The following is a 21,925-nucleotide window of genomic DNA, read 5'->3' as shown; positions in this document are numbered from 1 at the left end:
ACATTAATTTGCACAACACTGATGCTAGTCAATGAAGCTATCATGACATCTATTAAAACATTTAATCTGTAACACAACTGTATGCAACGTAGTGGGGGTCCCTGCTTCATCTCTCTCTCTCTCTCAGCTGGGTGATCCTTGGGCTGAAACATGTTGAAGTCTGTACGGCATGTGAGGTCCTACTGTCTTTGTGCCATGGTGTCCATTAGTTTGTCATTCCTGTTCAATTCACCTTTAGCTAAGCCCTGCCCTCTCCCCCACTTAGACACTCCCACTTGGACACTTTCCAGCCAGGCTCATTCATTCCAATGTAAGTAAATATCATGGATTTTCCCATTCAGGCCTGACCTCAAAATAAATAAATCTTCTAAATCCTCCAGATTTCTGAAATAAATATTTTCACGATTTAAAAAAAATAGCAGACCTACAAGCTCATAGCGCGCCACTTGGTGGCGCGCTATGAGCTTGTCATTTTGTGATCTTGTCATTTTGTTTGTAGCTTTGAAATCATTCTTGTGCATGTATAGTTGCCAACTTTGCCTTCCCAAACACCAACTGTATCCATGCAGTTAGTTAGTGCACATCCATGCACATGAAGCATGTGGGTACACATGTTTCTATAGTTGGAGTATTTATTGTCTGTTATTGGTACATTTAGGGCAGGGATATTCTTTGATTGTCTTAATCTATACCTCAGTGGGTCTTTGGCACATGCAAGCTACCCATACCAGCAGAGTAAACAAGCTGCCCTACGTCGCTGTCCGTGGGGAACCTTGTATGTGCAAAGATGTTACTTTTGAGGAAATAGCAAAAAGAAAATAACCTGTATTCTAATAAATCCAATGTCGTTATTACTTGCTAATGCTATCCAATCTATAGGCTATAGGCTATATGGGCATAAAAAGGGACTGACATATTGGTTGGATCTGCAGTGCTCTACTAGTGTTGATAAACCCCAGACTTAACCACATTCAAATTCACTTTCAAAATGTTGAAGAAGAAAAAGTATTTTTGGACACCTATGGAGATGGACCAGTGCATTGGAACAATGAATTTGAAAAGCAGAACAAAGGGAGTCCCACACATGCCTATGAGGGTCTGAGTGACCAAAACATTTGATCCATGTTAATAATTGTGTGTGTGTGTGTGTGTGTGTGTGTGTGTGTGTGTGTGTGTGTGTGTGTGTGTGTGTGTGTGTGTGTGTGTGTGTGTGTGTGTGTGTGTGTGCGCCTAGGCTACATACAGTACGTGTGTGTTACGGTTAGGTAAGGTGTAGGACTGTATGGGTATGGGTTAGGTTGGGCCAGCAGGTGATTTTAATACTTTTACTTCGACAGCAATACTGTGAATGAGCGTGTGTGTGTGTGTGTGTGTGTGTGTGTGTGTGTGTGTGTGTGTGTGTGTGTGTGTGTGTGTGAGTGATTGGTGAAGCTTAGGCAGTAGAGTATAGTTCATATCTCCCCTTGCTTCGAGACGTTTCACGTACACAAGTATGTGAAACATATAGGTTTATAACAATCATAGAGTACACATTAACTATGTGGACATTTTTGCATTGAAGAGCAATGATCAGCAGAGCGTGAAGTGGAAAATGTTCCTCTTAAAGAAGTTAAAGATTAAACCTGAAGCTTAACCCAACCATTTGATGATAAACACTCCATTCAACATCCATCAGAAAACAACTGTTTAAAAGGACAGGCTCCTTTGTGTGTGTGTGTGTGTGTGTGTGTGTGTGTGTGTGTGTGTGTGTGTGTGTGTGTGTGTGTGTGTGTGTGAGGGTGTGTGTGCGTGTGTGTGTGTGTGTGTGTGTGTGTGTGTGTGCGTGCGTGAGTGCGTGCGTGCGTGCCAATCGGCTATTTTTGACAAAGAGATTTGGTGTTGACCCAAAAAATAGTGGTTAAAGTACGGTGGTAACTCTGCAAGTGGTTGAGATGTACCTCTATAAGACTGGGGTTTAAGTGGTTGAATAAGCGTTTTCAAACAGGGTTCGGTAAAAGTAATCCTGCCCTCCATTCGCCTGTAATAATACTCCATTAGACAGGAGGAATTCAGGAGCCATGGAGGCAGAGCAGACAGATACAGTACATGTGCTCTGTGGTACGAAACATGAATAATTCAGAAACCGAGATCACACAGTAAAATCCTCTGCGTTCATTTAACTCTGAGAGAATACCAGTGTAACCACATTTGTATCTGTGTCAGTGTTACTGAGGATTTTACTGTTTCACTCTATACACAGTTATGTGCAGATCCAACGCTGAACAGGTGCCATGTTCTACACCTGTATTTTATAGCAAGGCAGTTTGTGGACGTGACAACAGTGACATATACAGTATTCTCTATTTTTAAATGAATTCATGGCAGAGCTCAGGACAGGAGTCCTGAGTGAAAAGATTACGTGTGACCAAGAGAGAATCCAGTTGTACAGTTCCTTGCGGGTATTTTACATGAATATGACCCGATTCCTAGAGATGTTTTTATATGCCATATACTATAATGTATGGCTTGACTGTCTTCTATGATTTATTTATACACTTAATAATACACCTTCTGACCATGATCAGTGTAGGACAAAGCAAGCAGTGAAATAGCTTTAGTAGAATTGAATGGCATGATTATAAGTATTTTCTTTAAGAGACGGCGACTTCAATTTCAGAATAAGCAAAGCCATTCCAATTAAATTCCAAGCTTTATTCGATTTTTTATGACATTTGCATTAGATCAGCCTGGGGTTGTTGAGTTATGTTGACCAACCTTTGCTTCGCAAATGATTAAAATACCATTTCTATTTCAGAAGAAGGGAAGCCATTTATAAACCTTAGTTGGTATGTGTTGTTGTCATGAGGTGACAGGTCAGGAGTGGTGGAAAGTAACTAAGTACACTTACTTAAGTACTGCACTTAAGTACAATTTTAAGATATTTATTTGTACTTTACTTGAGTATTTCGGATTTCCAATAATTTTACTCCACTACATCCAAATATTGTACTTAAAAACTTTAGTTACTTTGTAGATTTGTATTATTATTAACATTAACCACTTCAGCCCTTTACACATTTCGGCCATTTGAAAATAGCAGATCTACAAGCTCACAATACATTTTAAAGAGTTTTTTTTTTTATATACCAATACTGTTTTGTTAAATTTTGAATTCCGGACTTTTACTTGTAACAATGTAGTGCAGTACTGATACTTTTACATAAGTAAAAACACTGATGTATGCTTGTTGTATACAAAGGGTGTGATACATCTTGCCCCAATGCATTTGCTTTTTTTTTTAAACTTATATCTTTTGTCCCACGATTTTGTAACCCATTTTTCACCCCTGTGTCAATCATCCTGTGATGTGATCCTGGGCTCTACACACCCTCCGCCAACCTAGGGAGAGCAACGGACTTAACTCATGCTTCCTTCATGCTTGAGTGTCCAAGTTGCTCCTTTACACCTGACAGGGGGGAGTTTTCCTGGTTGGAAGGAGCATGGAAGGAGCACGTTATTCCAACCAGTTCCTTTCCTCTCCATCTGGCCAGGGGGGAGGCAGTTTAGAGACCAGGATTACTGCATGTTTTTGTGAGGGTACCTACCCTAGGGGACACGGGGAGAACATGCAAACTCCACACAGAAAGGCCCTTTCGCCAACCCCGCCTTCGGGTATGGGCACTGATGACGCGGAGGAGGAAACACGCCGCCAGCACCCACAGCGCCCCGAGCGGGAATCGAACCCAGGACCTTCTAGCTGTGAGGTGACAGCACTACCAACTGTGCCACCGTGCCCCCCCCCAATGCATTTCCAATGGGAGTCACATGGTTCGACACAACATTTGTGTTGTATGAGGGGGAGGGGGGGCAGTCGAAACACAACCGAAAGCCATACAACAGCTTGTAGTCCAAAATGTTGTATATCAAACCATGTGACTTCCATTGGAAATGCATTGGGGCGGCCATGACACTTACATCTTGCTTACATCTAGCATGCATCAATGTTGTATGCTAGATCGAAAGGTGTGAGTGAAGCCTTGGTCTGGTCTGTGTGCCTGTTGAGATTACAGCAGAAAACAATTTGTGAAAAACAAGCAGCAGCAGCGCACCTCAACATCCCCAGGCATCTAATGTAAATGCTATTAAATTCAATCAAGGTTGTATTGTCTTTGCACCAGTGCATTTGTGACATTATACAGCGCCCAGGATTACAGCTTAGGCAATTGGCATCGGGTGCATGAACAAATGGATTACAAAATCGTATATGTTGCTATGTCGCTGAAATTCATTCAACCAACCCCTATTTCAAAAAGCATTGGTAAGGAAAGGAAAGGTACTATGTTTCCCCAGGGTAACTGGACTAAGCTCAATAACTTGTTTACAGCCAGGCCCTGCTCATAGAACATTTCATGGTAGAGGTTCAATGCCTTGTCCAAGGGCACTTCAGCGGTGGTAATTTTAACGTGTCGGTCCGGGGATACGAACTAGTATGACATGACAACGTGTGGTATAGGGCCCCCATGCAAAAACCTTGGACCGGCACTGCGGCAGGTCCCAGCATGTGCCTCATGCCTGTGTGGTATTTACTGTATGCTGACTGTCTGTCTGTCTGTCTGAGCCTGCAAGGCCACACAGATCTATTCCAATGTATCACTCAGCTAGTGTGTTTGAGTGACCCTTGTTTACCAGCAGGCAGCCAGATAACGTCTTGCGTTGGAGACGCGGCACTGTCAGGTTTCCTTGTGCGACCTCATCTCAGGCGTGTGTGTGACGCACGCATGGCATATAGCCTCGAGGCTATTTAAGGACACAAGATTTTAAGGACACTATATACACTTGCAGAACGTTGTTTGTCTTCTATACTTTTGTAATTATCCAGCCTATACTACACTGCATTATAACTGTGACTCACCCAATAGCTTCTCAGTTAATCAGCTACATTTTAATCTGTATCTGCCCACCAGCTAGCCTGTCTGCCTGCTCCCCGCCTGCCTGTCAGACCCCAACAAGTACAATATACAGGAGCTAAAGTTTGCATTGATTCATTTAAACATAATCCTTAGTACTTGTCCTGTACTGTCTGTTGTAATGATAAAGTGTGCTCTTTGTCAGAAAAAGAATGCATTGCCATGTTGCAATAAAGTAACAAATATGTGGTTATTCTATTATGTTACTGCATGGCTTTTGTTGTGCTTATTGAATTTGCTTACAGAGTGGGCATAATTGACAGTGAAATATCGATGTATCTCAAGTTCAGAGGAAGTTCGGTACAAAGACAGCAACACAGCAACCAATTATATTTAATAGAAAGTGTACTTTGTAATTTGTACTTTTGAATACTAAGTATTTTGAAAAGCAAGTAGTTTCACTCTTAATTGGGTAATATTTGGCCAGGGGTAGTAAATACACCAGACACCAGCAACTGTTGTGCAGGCAGGGCTTGCTGAGGAGTCACTTGGTCAGTAACTAAGCAGAGTGCTTGACATGAAGTGACCCTTCCATGGCCAAGCAGATTTGAGTTCTTAAGAGCCCCCCCTCAAGAATCTTGGTAACATGGTGGATGCAAATGTGTCATTTCACACATGTCCACTAGATGTCAGACTGCCCTTTGTACCTCCCACCTTTAGGTTCGCAAATGTATTGGACAAATAACTGCAGTAATGAATAGTTGATAGACAAATAGACATTGTGATGGGCAACAGCTTGGTTACCACAGGCTAATATAGCTCCATTTGGGGATGCCGGTAAAATAAGTTGTATTCAAATGTGCATTTCTATTCTCAATGTATCTGTATGGCTGTAGTTGACATTAGGCTGGTTTTCTCTGCCAGCCTCCCAACCAAAGCTCCAGCCTGCCTGCTCTGTCCAGTAGATGCAATAATTTTCCCATCCCATCCCGTTGCAGTTGCAAGACTTTCATTCTTGATTGTCTTGTTTGCGCTGTCTCTGGTTTATACTAGAAGGTTTAGAAGCAATCCTTCTCTACAAGATACATTGAACTAAATTCTACTTTCTTCGCAAAGAAATAAATGGTTCTGGACCAAATTCAATACATTTCATTATACTATTTGACCTATTTCACAACAGAACAATTACATTATTTTGAAGTGAGGAATAATTCAGTAGGATGATTCCCTCGATGTCTGTATTATTCAGTACAATGAAAGCATCATTGAAAGTATCTAGACTTACCGTACATCTCACAGACATTAATTCCAACTAAGCTCATTTCAAACTCAACTCCATAGTTATTAGCACAGGCTTTGCTGCTTATGACTTCTTACGTGATCCAGCTGAGCTGTTGCTAATACTGCTTAGCTATATATCAAAGCAAGGTCAGAGGGAGGTCAGATAGGTGCGCCATGTACAAACAAAGCTTGACCATCTCTGTTCTGTGCTATATTGCAAAAGGGACAGATACTGTAAAAAGTTTAACTTCGGGAGGTGTACACATTACTCTTGTATCCTCCCTGAGTTACAAATTGATGGATTGAGGATTTTACTGTGTGTACATGCATGCACGGTGTATGTGCATAATATACAGTATAATGTACTATATTGTACACTATGCATACTATCCATGTAACCATGTACTGTATGCTAAACCTAACCTTAAGGTCCCACCACAGGGAGTCAAAGCATATAGATTAGTAAAGTTTCTATCTCAGAGTAATGCGTGTCAGGACTGGAAGAGAGATCTAAATGCCATTTTAGAGTTGATTTCACAGGATTTGGTACATTTGGCTGATTATCGTCCTGGCGTTGTACGTTAGCATAAGTCAAGGAGCGTCTATGCAGAAGGATGTTTCCTCGAGGTCACTCATAGTCACTACTACACTATTATCAATATGCTGGCATGAAGCTTGAGCTGGGGAGAGATGAGTGGAACTCCCTGTTCCAACACACGGACAACAGAAGCCAATTTATAGGAGAAAGAGATCATTCATTAAAGCTATCCCCTTCCCAAATCCAACACCCTCGCACGCACGCACGCACGCACGCACGCACGCACGCACGCACGCACACGCACGCACACGCACGCACACGCACACACATTCCCATGCAGTGAGCAGCATTCACCTCACACCTCAATAGACCCCACACACCCTTTGCTAGTGGTGGTGGTGGTGGTGGAAAGGGGGGGGGGGGGGGGGGGGACGACTAAGACAGTAAGGGCCTTGTCACCACATTCAAGCCTAAGGCAGACTCTCCTAGCAACCATAGAAGACCAACACAATATCCATTCAGCCAGCGGAGAGGGCTGTCCAAGTGTCCCTGTGTCTGAAAAGATCCAGTCCACTGGGAAGGGGCTGGAGGATGCAAGGCTCTGGTATGGAGGAGAGTAGAGCCCTGGAACCCAGCCAGAGAGAGAGGGATGAAGGGGGAGAGGGAGGACTGAGTGAGGGTTGAGAAAAATAGTAGCTCTACAAGTTCGCAACTTGTAGATCTTCTATCTAGAGCTTATAGATCAGCTATTTTCTAGGATATATACCTACAGTATTTAGTGTAGCGCAGCCAGTGCTAGAGGTACCTAGCCTGCAGCATGGCTTCCAGCCTGATTCGCTGCCTTCCGTGAATTTGTTTTGTCACTTCGAGCTGACAAAACTAATTCACCAAACGCAGCAACTGGAAACCAGGCTAAGTGTACCCAAACTGTTAAGGACCCCCATAACAAAGTGTATAAACTAAAGTGGTATACCCAAACTTTCAATTTCAAGGGACCCCATAACTCTGAATGTATAATGGAACAAATGGACCCTCTCAGAGTTACAGACTTGCTAGGGTCCATTTCGAACTCCCTCAAGGAACCGTGAGGGTCCTTGGTCCCCAATTTGAGAATTTTGTGATTCCAGTAAACTACTGTATAATAAGTCCAATGTCCAATGTCAAAGCAGAAAAGGGTTTCTCATATTGTAAGGAGAAGGATAAGGAACATCCGCACGGCGCACACTTGTTTTTAGAGCTCCATGGACTTCCTTTATTTCTTTTGGCTAAAAGCCGATATTTGCATTGATGCATTGACGTCCAGCAACTGGCCTAAATACAGGCAAAAGATGTGCACACAATCTTCTCTGTTAACTCATATTGTAGAAATGGCCCTGTAGAAACAATATGTCAGTGTTTGAGTAATATTAGTATATGTTTAACACTGCTGCGCAGATTGTTGTGAGAGGGGAAATTAAGGTTAATTGGCCCCACCAGGCCGAAGGCATGGGGGGGAGAGTATGTTTTGCACTCCGTCCGTCCGTCCGTGTGTCCGTGTGTGTGTGTGTGTGTGTGTCCGTCCGTCCGTCCGTGTGTCCGTGAGCAGCTAATCTCGGCCACCGTTAACCCGGTCGATGCCAAATTTTGCACACACACTCCCTGGATGCCAACGATGAACCTCTGCCCCAAACTTTCCAGAACGGCCTGTTATAGCGCCACCAGGAGGCCGCTTTGTGCAAAACAGGTTTTTGCACAGTACACCTACAGATTTTGTCCAAACTGGTACACAGTCTCTCTAGAGCCATTCAACGAAACGGGTCTTTCAGATTTCTCAGACTCCATCCTGATTGGTTAAGATTGGCTTCCAAAGTTCACAGGAGTGCTCAGTTTCAAACAAAATGCTGCAAATCATGAACACATCGCGTGATTTCCGTCAAATTGTGCACGCACATTCCCACTAGGCCGAGGAAGAAATGCCACATGAACAATTTCAACTCAGCCTCAAGGTGGTGCTATAACTGGCCAAAACTGTTTTTACCTCTAACTGCACGGATCTGTGGATAACTTTGTATGCCAACTCCCTAGTTTACTTTTGTTGCCCTTTTATAAACCACCAGACGAAGGCAAGCTGCAATGTCCTACATTCCTATCCTGGTGGAGACCTGTGCCCAGAAGGGCACTTTTTCTAGTTCCATTCTGTGTTCCTCTGCGGAGCATTGTAGCATTCTAATGGCAGTATATTAAAGGGTAACTAAATTTGTCTGACATCTTTGGAAAAAAGCAGGGTACTGCACTGGCATTCCGTTAAATGTTGTGCTAGGTCAGCAGATAGGGGAATAATGTTAGGGGAATAAGAGGGAAAACCAGCAGAAAACAAATATGTCAGACATGGACAAAAATTTGCCCTCAAACACGGTCCAACCTCACTACCTCAGGCAACGACAAATGCCTAGGTGATCTACTATATAAAGTTCAAGTTGTGGCAGGCGAGCAGATTAAGGGATTCTACAGGGCAGACATCAAGGACCAGCATTTGCCACCTTACTATAGGAGAACGGACTCTGCAGACACAGACAAAAGGCTTCGCTTGACTGGCCATGCCATTCAGAGTCCTCTATCTATGCAAGTGCTTTGCTTACTTTAAGGTCTTGCTCTGTCGAGTTGACCCATGAGGCCAGTACAGGTAGGCCTATCGAAAACCTCAACACAGTGACAACGTGCTAACAAAGTGGCTACTCCTCCTGTCATTTTGCCCACTTTCACAGAGCTCTGAGGAGTAGCCCAGGAGTTTCCTTTCTCAGTTTGTCCTGACTGTCACACTCTAGAGTAAACAGGTAATGACATCAACTGGCAGGTTGCATATCTTTGGTCCGACATACTAACAGTCTGACACTACTTTGTTCCGACGTCGAACCATAACCTAACCTTGACTGCACACGGAAGCCACGGATGAGCTACGCGTGTGTTTTAACTGGTCACGAGTGTCGGCGCCACGGGTGACAGACTGTTGGTACATGGGACTAACGTCTCCCACCCCCCCCCCCCCCCCAAACTAGGCACTTTTCACCATTAGATGTCAAGTTTCACACACATGTTATGATGCCAGCAACGCCAACTTGCTAAATTTCCATGATTTCTGATTTATAATGTTCTGCAATAGCCTACCATATGTCTACATTGAAACTATTATGTCTTTCTATCCTCTCCTCCGCACAGAAGGCCTACAACATTGAACACGAGCGACCAGCAAAGCAGCAGTGTGTGAAAAATGGAAAACACTCTAATGGAAACCCCAACGGTTCAGGTAGGTCTGCATTGGCCTTATCACATTACAGCCCTTCTTAGAGAACAATGCGACCCAACCTCCGATGATTATCCGCACCTTGTCGTTCTGCTTTCCATGTACGTAGAGGTGTAATGGACCTTATACATGAGCTGCCTTGCCTGTGCCACTTCGCTACCTCTTAGGAAGTGTTTCCGTAGATTTTATTTGTCTGCCGTTAAAGAGGTAACGTGTCATTGTTCCTTCCGCTCATTAGTCTGACCCGTCACTAAGCCAATCCCACACCCTAACCATAACCGCACGCGAAAGCCACGGGGTGAGTCGGAAAAATGGGCAGTCCCCGTGAAAGAAGGGTCGGACAGACAGGATAACATTTGGAACAGGCCATGAGGCCAATTTGAGCCCATGACATTGTGGGTGAGTCTGGTATGGGAACAAACTTGTGACGCCAACACACACTGAGACACATTGTGAATTATTTTAATTTATTTTTGTCCCCGTTTTGTCTCCCAATCCCATTTCTGTATTGCCACACTTATATGGTTGTACCCTACTGGGGTGTGTGAGGACTGAGGAGACCATAGAGTTACTTATATAATATATCTAGAGAGCGGATGAGGAGCGACATGCTATTCATTTCGATAGTTGCTCAGTGGCGTTTTGAAGGACCCGGAAGACTGACGGAAGTCTTCTGGGTATACCCCTCGAGCGTTGATATGATTGGTTGGCTCCTATGTAGTAACCCCCGCGCTGTTCTTGTGGTACGTTTGCGTCACAACTAAAGTACTTAAGTACAATTTTGAGGTATTTGTAATTCCAATTTCCAACTTTTACCTCTACTCCACTACATTGATTTAAACACTTTGGTTACTAGTTACTTTGTAGATTTTGATTATTATTATTATTACAGCACAGACATTAACCACTCCCTGCTTTTACCGCCCCAGCCCGTACAAGTCGCTGACACAGTGACAAATATTGCCCACCCCGCCAGCTTCCTTCACCCAAACCCAAATGGTCAATTGTGTGCGTGTAGACGTTCGGCCTAGTCGGACGTGGCCTCGCGTAGCGATGCTAATATCACTGCGTGGATATTAGTCTCGTCCCTCTCAGAGATTTATTTGTGCAATGTCCCGCCCCATATTTGATACTGGGCCCTGGTTGGTTATAGTCTGGTTCCCGGTGAATCTGGTTGGTTCGTCACGTCAAGTCTTGTTCCGACAATTGAGAGGGGCCAGACTTAATCTGCCTCGGGCAATATGCATCGCAACGGCAGATGAAGGTTGGCTACGTGAGGCTGTAACCACGGTGGATTAACCCCCCTATACAGACTCCATGGTGGTGGAAAAGGTACTTTACCCCTACGCCACCTGAGCATCAACATTAGATCAACATTAGATCCATTTTGATCAGCAAGGGCATCTACACGACCACAAACCACACACACTGCACTCCTTCAAAATAAGGGTTGCACGGGAAAAATGGTTGCCGGTACAGGTGAATTAATGAATTAATCCTAGCAGGAAAAGTAGGGTTTGTGCATGATGTGCATCTGGGAAGCTTAAAACTTTTACCTGAAGGTCTTGCTATTCCGAGTCTAAAAACAAAAGGAGAGATAATAAAGTCTAAAAGAAAAGGTCATAAAACTTGCAAGAATGTGTTTGTTTGTTTGTTTTTGTATTAATTTCATTCATTCATTTATTGGTAATTTAAAAATTTTGGGGAAACTTGGATGTCATATGAGATCTAATTTGAAGCAGTACATGTGCTTTGGCAAACCCATTAGTTTATACAATTTTGAACCAGTATTGTGTTTGGAGGCTTACAGACTCCCAAAAACAATTAGTGAAGAATTCACAGGAGAGCACATAGCTAATAGTGGATGTTGTAGTAATTATGTGATTAAACTTTTATTGGATTTTTTTTTGCCCCATTGTTTGTATGCAGAGTAACCTGTGGGGCCAGTAATATTACAACTAATTCTCGGTTGCGTGCCAGTGTAGACAGTGCACTGAGAATAGCTGATCTGCAAGACCACAACATGTGGCACTGCGATACGCTGTGAGCTTGTAATGTGCTATTATTGGTGTGCAACAACGCCACACCGGCAGTATAAATCAGGATTTAGCACTCTCTGTCCTCATCGAGGCTCGCTGTTGTAAGTTACCAGGATTGGTAACATGAAGCAAAGCCAGCTCATTGATCATTTTCAGTGGTGGTGGACGGTAACAGAGTGCATTTATTTGAGTACTGTATTTTTGGATATATGACTTTCATTCCACTACGTTTAAAAGATAAATATTGTACTCTTGACTCCACTACAGTGCTAAGAAGGGGGGAATAGCACTCATTTTCAACATTTTACTATGTCATGAATATACCTTAGGGCTTAGTCTGAAAAAAATCAGCCCCGCCTGATGTGAGTGGTACTGTACTGTACTGTACTGTACTGTACTGTACTGTACTGTACTGTACTGTACTGTACTGTACTGTACTGTACTGTACTGTACAAGCCCTCCTCCCTGGCCTGTGTGTGTCTGTGTGTTAGGCTGTGCAACAGTGACACTTGGTGGTGAACAAACGCTATAACGCTATTTTCGTGCTCGGACACAGCCAGGGACACAGCCACACACATAGCTGTCTATAGTGGTTGCACCACTCAAAAATCAGTAACATTATGAAGTACATCTTTTTGATGTCACTGAGATGTACTTCATAATGTTACAGATTTTTTTGTCAGACCTCCAGTTCTAGGGAACACACAATGGGGGGGACTTTTTTATTAGTTCCACACAATTCTAAGGTATATTTATGACATAGTAAAATGTTGAAAATGAGTGGTATTCCCATTTAAGACATATCTAAAACATAGTGAACATAGCCGGTCGATGTTTTTTGTATTTTTGATAAGCATGTACCTTTGAATGGTGTTAGTGCGGGTGGGGAAGGATAAATAACGGAGAACTCGCCGGTTTACCAACTCGCCGCAGCGAAAAGTGGAGTTTCAATGTCTTCATCGTTATGCTAATAACACCCAGCCCGCAACAGCTCAGCCCTATTGGCACGGTGGGTTGCGCATTGGTCTGGCGAGTGGGAGCCCCGGGTTCAATCCCTGCTTCCGCTTAATGCTACACTAACATGCTGTCTTCATCAGTATAGTATGTCAAACCCACAGATTTCCAAAGTGATCAAATTATTTCTTTGGCTTCACTCCTTGCACAATCAATGTATGCGAGGTATAATGGTCCTGCTAACCGAGCCACTTGAATGAATGCCCACCTTCACTCAGCATGGTTTCCAGGAATGCTCATATTTCATTTGGACTCAAACATAACAATCCCCGCACACTACCATTTACCACACGGTTGAAGAGATGCTTTGATATTAGATCAAAGCAGTTGTTAAACCAAGCGCGTCTCTTTGGGCTAATCATAGACCTGAGTGAAAAGTATAGCAACACAGGCAACTTTGAACTCTGTATGATACATAACAACCAAATACTCCATGATTATACTTTAGGGTGAGCACAGCAAGGGTATAAAATACAAGTTTTTTTATGTATTCATAATAGATAGATTATTATTAAAAAATCACACCTGTGTGAACTGAGCGGTGCAACTATACATTTATTGTTATAGTTACTGTACTGTGCTCTTTACTGTATTGTAGTGTACTGTGCTCTGTACTGTACTTTGATTATTTTTGGAAAAAATCTTCGAGAAATGAAGACGTGTGGGGGTCTCCGGAACATCCAGACCCCCAGGCGAGCCTTCACACGTTCAAAACGGTCGAGAAATGGCAGTTACCATGTGGGGGTTCCCGGGGGGTCCCCGGAACATCCAGACCCCCAGGAACAGCGCCCAGGGGCCGGCCCAGTTCCGGAAAGGCCTTCCCGCGTCCGAAACGGTTGAGAAATGAGTACTGTGTTGTAGCTTTCCGTGCTTGGACAGACACGTACACATAGGGACACACATAGCTGCTAATGGAGCGGAGGCACCGCTCAAAAAATAAATCACACTCATGAGAAGTGAGGGGTGCCTGGTAATGTTGAAATTCAGCATAATTTTGACTTTTAGAAGCCTGCACATTTTGCCTGCAGTCATTTTCTTTTTTTTCTTTTATAATTTTTATCCCACGAATTTGCAACCATTTTTTTTCACCCAGTGTCAATTATCTAATGTAATCCTGCAGGGCGCTACACTTCCTCTGCCAACCTGGGGGTTCAGCCGACTGACCTCATGCTTCCTTCCTTCTATATGCAAGCTGCTTCTGTTCACCTGACAAGGGGAGAGTTTCACCGGCCGGACGTAGCGCGTGGAAGGAACGCGTTATTCCGACCAGTTCCTTTCCGCTCCATCAGGCTGGCCAGGGGGAGGTAGTTTAGAGACCAGGATTACTGCATGCTTTTTGCGAGGATACCTACCCTATAATAAGGGACACGGGGAGAACATGCAAACTCCACACAGAAAGGCCCTTTCGCCAACCCCAGTAATTTGCATTGCTTGCACATTCACGTTACGAGACATGAATGCAGTGTGTTAATGTATGAGACAAAATCAGTCACATGATGAATTTATATATGGACCACATGACGTCTCACGTCGTTACTTCAGTGCCCTAAAAAAACATTAAAAGTCCATAGACTTGGCTGGCAAACGCTTTTTGTTAAATGTGCTCTAAACAAACATGAAATGTCCATAGACTTGGCTGCCAGATGATGACATTTCAAAAGCCATGCGTTGGAGTCTCATCACAGCTTTGATGATACGCATTGGGTGAGCAAGCTTAAACAATAAGGCCTCTAAACGACTATAAGGTCTTTAGAAAGGAGTGGCTCACTTTTCACAAAATAAGCTTGGGAGTGCTTGGGAGTGCAAATCAATATTTAATACTGATTTGCACTCCCAAGGTCAGAGGAAAGTGAATGAATGCGGGGTCGGTCGCTCGTTCTAAAAAGTAGTATTTTAAAATATTACATTATGAATTAAGATCCCCCCCCCCCCTTTGGCCATTGGCATGTATGGCATAGTAGTTTGTGGTGCTTCTAGCCTTCTTCCGAGCACTTGTCCTCCGAGCCCTTCTCGGTAACATGATCATTGTGGAATCTCAGAAGTTGAACGATGAAATAATGGTCACTAATGTATTGCTCTAACCCTGATATGCCTTCCTGTTGGCTGCTTGAAATGTTGGTGATGGAGAAATGCATCTAAATGTAAAAGGAGAAATAAGAGATAGCCCACAATAAGAAAATATGAGATGCAGACAAGACTCAAAATCAAACGTCCACAGATTTAAAAGAAAATCTAGTAACGTTTGACCATTTTGAGAGGGTGTAAGCTATGACTGTTGTTACTGCAGAAATTGCTGCTAAGAGCTAGCACACAGAATGAAACATTCATGACTTGTAGTTAATATGAGCAGTAAGCCTTTGAGATTAAACCCTCAGCTGATCCTGCCTGCAAGAGACAACTGACTCAGAGTGGATGGAAAGAGAAGGGTGGAGAGAGAGAGAGAGAGAGAGGGGTAGCAAATAAAGGGAGGAAGATGGAGAGCCACAGAAAGACAGAGGAAGAGAAGAACATAGCAGGAGAGAAAAGGGAAGACAGCCAAAGAAAGATTGAGGGAAAGAGACAAGCGAGGGAGGAACAAGGGTTGGAAAAAGAGCCAGTGAGTGCATGTGGGAGGCTGTGAGCACGATAAGTTAACAACACAGCAGTGAGAGGTGGTGAGAACGAGCTATAGGCTGTGACCAGAGAGAGATAGAGAGAGAGAGAGAGAGAGCACACGTGGGAGAGAGTGGGAGAGAGTGAGAACAGGTTTGAGTTGAGACGGCGGGGAGGGAGGAAGAGAAGGAGAGAGCGAAGGCAGAGTGGGAGCTGAGGGGAGGGAGAGTCAGGGGTGGCAGTGGAATGCTCAGGAGTGGTCATGTGACCGTTTACGCTCGCCCTTTGCTGAGGGGAGGCATGTCTAAAGGACAGGCGCTAGGGTGCCCAGTCTGACAACAGCACACACTCATGTAGGGCTCACTGACACACAGAGCCCAGCTCATACCAGGAGACACACATTGATACACACACATGAGGAAGAAGCCCCAGAGATGGCCCAGAGAATGAGCCATAGCCTCTACTACCCCGAGCAGCCTACCAGAGCCAGAGAAGGACTGGTCAAGTCAGGTAAGAGGTTCAGCCATGGCACAAAAGGAAAAAAAAGAGATTCAGGTGTTTTTCAGATTCAAACTTATCTTTTGTCGTCGTTCGTTTTCTCTGAGGCAGTACTGTTGCTTCAAGTAACACTCAAGCCAGTGCATCATTATGGAATTTAAGTGATACGCAGCTACACTGGGAAGGGGCTACTGTGGAGTGTGAACTGTGTTAATATAACGTTTCTGCGCTGAATGTGAGCTCAAGATAAGAATGAAAAAGGAGAGAAAATAACTCTGAGACTCTGAGGAGGGTTGGTTGTGGTTTTCCACAACTCAAATCTCTGTAGTTCTCTCTACTTGATGTAACTATTTGTATGGTCACACATTACTTTACAACAAACAAGTGTGTATTCTAGTAGTTTTTGCTGCAGTGTGTGTGGAATGTGCATTTATTTCATATGGAACAAAAACGGAGTGAGTGTGAAATTTAAATAGGCTACTTAAAAAGTTACACTGGATGAGAGACCATATAGTAACATGTCCGTTCCGTGTAAGAAGTGTATGATTATAAATGGTATGTATACTACAGTTAGCCAACATTTGTTGTTACTTTAAACATGAAACGAGTTAATACGTTTTAAAAGCTGTGAGTCATGCAGCCTTTAGGCAGCTCAATGCACCCTATAGATTTTAAATCAATACATCAATATGTGCTCCCATGTCACAGCCGACTCCGTTCTGTAACACGGCTTCCTTTATCGATGTCCCTCTGGTTGGGGAAGGGGCAGTATCTGAGTTTTCTTAAGAGCAAATAACAGCAACAGACTTCAACCTCTCAGCCAAGAGTGGACTGGCCGCGATCCTCTCAAATAAACAGTGTTTGAACAGTTATCAGCAGGTGTGTGTGTGTGTGTGTGTGTGTGTGTGTGTGTGTGTGTGTGTGTGCATGTGGGTGGGTGCGTAGGTGAGCGTGAATGTGCATGTACTGTTGGTGCACCTATACATTTGTGCATGTTTCTGTACTGTACTGTAGTGTAGTCATGCTGTTGGTACATTATATTAACCATTATTCAGCCCTATTCAACATTTTTCAAAAACAGCCCTTCTACAAGCTCCCATGCAAGGACGTGCATCATGACACTGTGTGAGAGCCTGTACATCTACTTTTTTGGTTTAGTCACTTGCTTTTCTGGTACCTGACATAGGGAAAATAGGGACACCGGTGTTAAAGTGGTTAACAACAGTCTGTCTAGGTTTTCGTCAGTCAATGGGCTGTTGTGTTACTTATTTCCTTATCGTGGTTTCCTTCGTTGTAACAGAACTGTAGCAACTTACATTTAAAAGTAGGAGACATGTGCTTGCTGGCCATGTTTTTAACACTATGATTTCTGCTCAGAATACCTCAACGACACACGTACTATTTTACTAAATTCAACATTATTGGTAATGGGTGGTAGATACAGTACACTGAGTACAGTATGTATGCACAATCCCTACTCTTCCATGTAACCCTGGTGTCGAATAGGACACGCACTGATTGACAAGCAGTCAGTGGTGGAAGAAGTACTCCACTTACTTAAGTAAAAGTAACAATACTGCAATGTAGAACTACTAGTAAAAGTTTGTAATTCTAAATTTACATGAGTAAAAGTACAAAAGTATTGGTATTAAAATCTACAGTAACTAGTAAGTAAGTAAGTAAGTAACTACTAGTAACTAAAGTTTTCAAATAATTGTAGTGGAGTAAAAGTACTGAAAATGTGACATACTCAAGTAAAGTACAAATACCTCAAATTTGTACTTAAGTAAGTGTACTTAGTTACTTTCCACCACTACAAGTAGTACAGCCTGAAGCTTATAAGCTTGGTACTGTAGATGTTTGGGAGTGGTAGATATTTGGTATAGGCCGGCCAAGGTTACCCATTTAGACCTTTTAGGCCGATTCTACAAATTATTTCTAATCGTAAAATGACAGATACAAATTGAATGGATTTGCGTTACACTCAATTAGTGTCTAACAGGACCAAAATAAACGTCTCTCTCAACCAGTGCATGTTGCATTGGAACCCAGAGGGGGGTGGGCGGGTGGGAGGATCACACGCTGTTCTGACAGTGTTGTTGCCAAAAACATCAACCGTAGTAGATGAATATTGGTCAATGTTCCTTGACTAATATATTGTTATTTTGGTCTTGAGTACATGGTCAATGCAACGGTCATTTCCAAGTACAAAATCGGTTGAGAAAACAGTGCACCAGACCGCTTCACTGCACCGCATTTGATTATGAGAGCTAGAGCCCCAATTACTTCATAAAAATCAGGAAATGCTCAGTGCGCTTGATTTTTCTCTCAGGATGAATGGATTATCTAAGTGAATAGACCATTATCCTGTGCCATTACCGAGCAACATGATCACATTTCCTCTGCTGCTGTACCCAGGATGAGGCAGACAGCCCCCTTTGGCATGAATGCATGGCAGCAGCCTAAATGTGATTTGATTCTGGCCGTCCTATGATAACCCAGGCCTGATCACTGTAAATGTAATGTCTACTTGTAACTAGATGATGTGCATTCGATGATGCAGGGGCTAGAGCGCTCGCTAGCCTGCATGCACTGAGCGAGCTTGGCTCACGTGTTCTGTCCCCCAAATCAATGAAACCACAGGATAGAGTGACATGCTGTGTGAGGGTCTGAAAGTCCATGTTTTTTGGAGTGTTCAGTGTAAGCAGCTGCCTGTGTAGTCGGGGCTGCATTTGGAGCTGTTTTTATAAAACCTAAGGGTATAGTAGACTTCAGAGCAGTGGTTCCCAAAGTTTTTAGCGCAAGACCCAAAAGAGAAATTTGCCCGGGACCCAAACTAGTGAAAATAGCAGATCTACAAGCTCACAATGCAAAGTGAAGTGATGCGCTATGAGCTTGTAGATCTGCTGTTTTCATTACTTCTTAAAAAAAACTATGTAATTCGATTTTTCATGAAAATGTTGACATTGTTTTTAATTGATTATTAATTACAATTTTTGTTATGTAGGAAAAGGAAAGAAGACCCATACAAATTGGTCCAAGAACTCAAAGATGGGTCCCGATTCCGAACCCACTGTTCGAGAAGCACTGCTCTAGTCTAGAGGACGCTGGATCTGGTCTTTGTCGACCATGTTGGGGTCACGGGTGGGTGGCACAGGGCTAAAAGTCACTGCCCACCACCGCAGAGAGAGACCATAGGGCTTAGAAGAAACCTCCGAGGTGCCTCCAGCTTGGCTGGCGTGAACACAAACACAATCGACCGTGTTCATGTGAAGCTGGGCAGTGAGGGTGCATGAGCTCTATGATCGTTGCACTGACATCTCTATTACCGTTTGGTCGGTAAAGCTGCTCAATGGGGTGTGGAACTGAGAGGAATAACGTACCTCTGCATGCATGTTATGCATGTCATCCTCCCAGGCTTAGTGTCTAAGAAGCAGAAAGATAAAGTTAGAAAGTTTTTTGGTCTTTTCTGGCTGCTCAGACTGTTATGTCACTCGGGGGAGAGCGGTTATTAAAAAAACGCTGATCCACGCCTTTGGTTTTTCTCGGCTTGATTACGGCAATGCACATTTTTCTGGACTGCCAAAGAAAACAACTGACAGATTACAACTTGTCCAAAATGCGGCAGCCAGAGTTTTAACTAAAACTAAGATGAGAGAACATATTACTCCAGTTTTAGCTCCACTGCATTGACTCTCAATGGTCTCGCACCTTCCTACCTACCTACATGACAGCCTGCCTAAATATGTCCCAAACCGCCCCCTCAGGTCTTGTACTGCTGGCCTGCTCGCTGTGCCTAAAAAATGGCAACTAAAAAACACGGTGAAGCAGCTTTCTGCTTCTATGGGCCTACGGTGTGGAACAAGTCCCACTATACCTTCGACAGGCAGCAGACACTTTTAAAGCACAGCTCAAGACCTACTTCCACACTCTTGCTTTTAATTGATCTTTTAAATTCCTTGTTATCATGTCCTCACTGTATTGCATTACTGCTATTATTTTAATGTTTTATGCCTTGCTTTCTTTTATTTTTTTCTCCATTGCGCTGTAAAGCGTCAGCGGTGTTAATGTGGTTAATGGTTAATCAGTGTCCCGATGGAAGCCAGTTACTGTGTAAACACTGTATACATTCTCACGTACTGCAGTATATAGTAGCAGGATCATAACCATATACTATCTCAGATGTTATCTCTCTGGTGTTGTCTAAGAAAGCAGAAGACTTTGAATTTGAATCTAAAGGCAAAGCAAGTTTATTTGTAAGCACTTTGTATACAATGGTAATTTAAAGTGGATTACAATAAAAACAGAAAAAGGAATTTCTGGGAGACTGTTTATACTCAAACAACACCAAGGGGATTTGAAACTGGTTTGTACAATTGGGTCTCTATTCTCTAAAGCCAAACCTATACGTAGTTATGGCTGGGACTTGATATTTAATGTAATTAATAGAAAAATAAGAAAACAGGTTTGTCGTCATGTACATGTTACATCACACCATATTAAGAGTCAAGTACACCTCACAGATATAGCACCTACACACATACTAGATCCAACATCAATCCACAGTAAGCCGCTTTAGATTAATCACCCTTCATAATTCATATGCCTCAAAAGGAAGACCATTTTAATAGGAGTAAGCATAGTAGGCACAGTGGGATGAAGATTAGTGTATAAATTATGAGTCACTTTATCTCTCGCTTTCCCTCTCCATGTCTTGCCACTCCTGATGTCTGTATCCAAATCTATCAATGTTCTATCTTTCTCTCTTTATTTGTTTCACTCAAACTATTTTTCTCTTCCCGTTGACTTGACTTCATCAAGGGAATGTCCATTGAGTGTTTGCCTGCCACTATAGTGTCAGAGAAAGATCTATGGTAATCTCCCTTTAAGCTGACTTGGTAGTCCACACACATCCTATACCTCCTACCACAGAAAGGCCACAAGAGGCTGAGAACGACATAGGATGCCATGTGCGTGTAAACGCCTGGTCGTGATTCAGTCCTGTTCATGTCAAAGCCTGCAGTGTCTAATGATAGCTCCTCCTTCTGCACTGGCTTTCCTGTCTCTCCACACTATAGTGCTGGTGGATAAAACAAGAAATGCTAAAAAGGAAAATTATAATACCAATTTAAATGTACTGGTTGAAAAGTATAGCTTTTCATCCCATGAATTGTGCAACATTTCATTGTCCATGATTCATTACCCTAAGAACATGTTTGTTTTATCTTTCTGTTCAAGTTCAAGCTAATTGGCATTCAACTGTCATGTACTGTCATTCAGAGAGGAAACGATCTCTAATCAATTGAAGCATATTCTTCGAGCTTACTGTGATAGTTTGTTTTACTTTACTGTTACTAAGAGGATTTATGAAACAAAACGTGCATTTGCCTTCACCGTCTGTAACATCAGTGTACTTTCCCCATGCATCCCAAGGAGATTCCTTCTGGTCCATTAATCCTGTCACCACACATCCTGTCCTGTAACAGTCCCTGATTGAGAAGCGAGGAATATAGCCAATGAGCAGCGCGCGTTTAATTTTTCTGAAATATTAAGCAGCAGTGGCGATGGTTTCTGGTTGCACTTGAGAAAGGGGTCATTGTGTCTGGACAGGCCTGCTTGCGTATGACACCGGATCTTTTTCTCCGCAGAATAACTTATTGGCTCGGATCAGGTGCCCATTAATCTGGCCATTCTATTCGGGCACAGACACGGTGATGGAGAAAAGGGATGGAGGCTGTCTATGTGCGTGCGTGCTTGCGTGCAAATCTACTGTAATCTGTGCATCATCTTTGGCTTT

At 43.1% G+C, this 21,925-nt stretch overlaps 1 protein-coding gene across 2 annotated transcripts in view; it reads left to right on the top strand.

Annotated features, from left to right (window-relative positions):
• The window catches only part of LOC310863182 (protein FAM107B), a 41,722-nt gene that overhangs the window by 4,326 nt on the left and 15,471 nt on the right, over positions 1 to 21,925 (top strand). Inside the window, exon 2 of one of the 2 annotated variants that reach the window (XM_083771352.1) lies at positions 9,901 to 9,988. In XM_083771352.1, the coding sequence (XP_083627478.1) occupies positions 9,901 to 9,988 (88 nt within the window). Of the gene's footprint in view, positions 1 to 9,900; positions 9,989 to 15,935; positions 16,141 to 21,925 lie in introns of those variants that run through there. The other variant, XM_083771353.1, reaches the window with a different exon arrangement.

The sequence above is a fragment of the Protomyctophum parallelum genome (assembly GCF_964188405.1).
Source record: "Protomyctophum parallelum genome assembly, chromosome: 8".
Classification (NCBI taxonomy): domain Eukaryota; kingdom Metazoa; phylum Chordata; class Actinopteri; order Myctophiformes; family Myctophidae; genus Protomyctophum; species Protomyctophum parallelum.
This window is presented reverse-complemented; position numbering and strand designations above follow the sequence as displayed.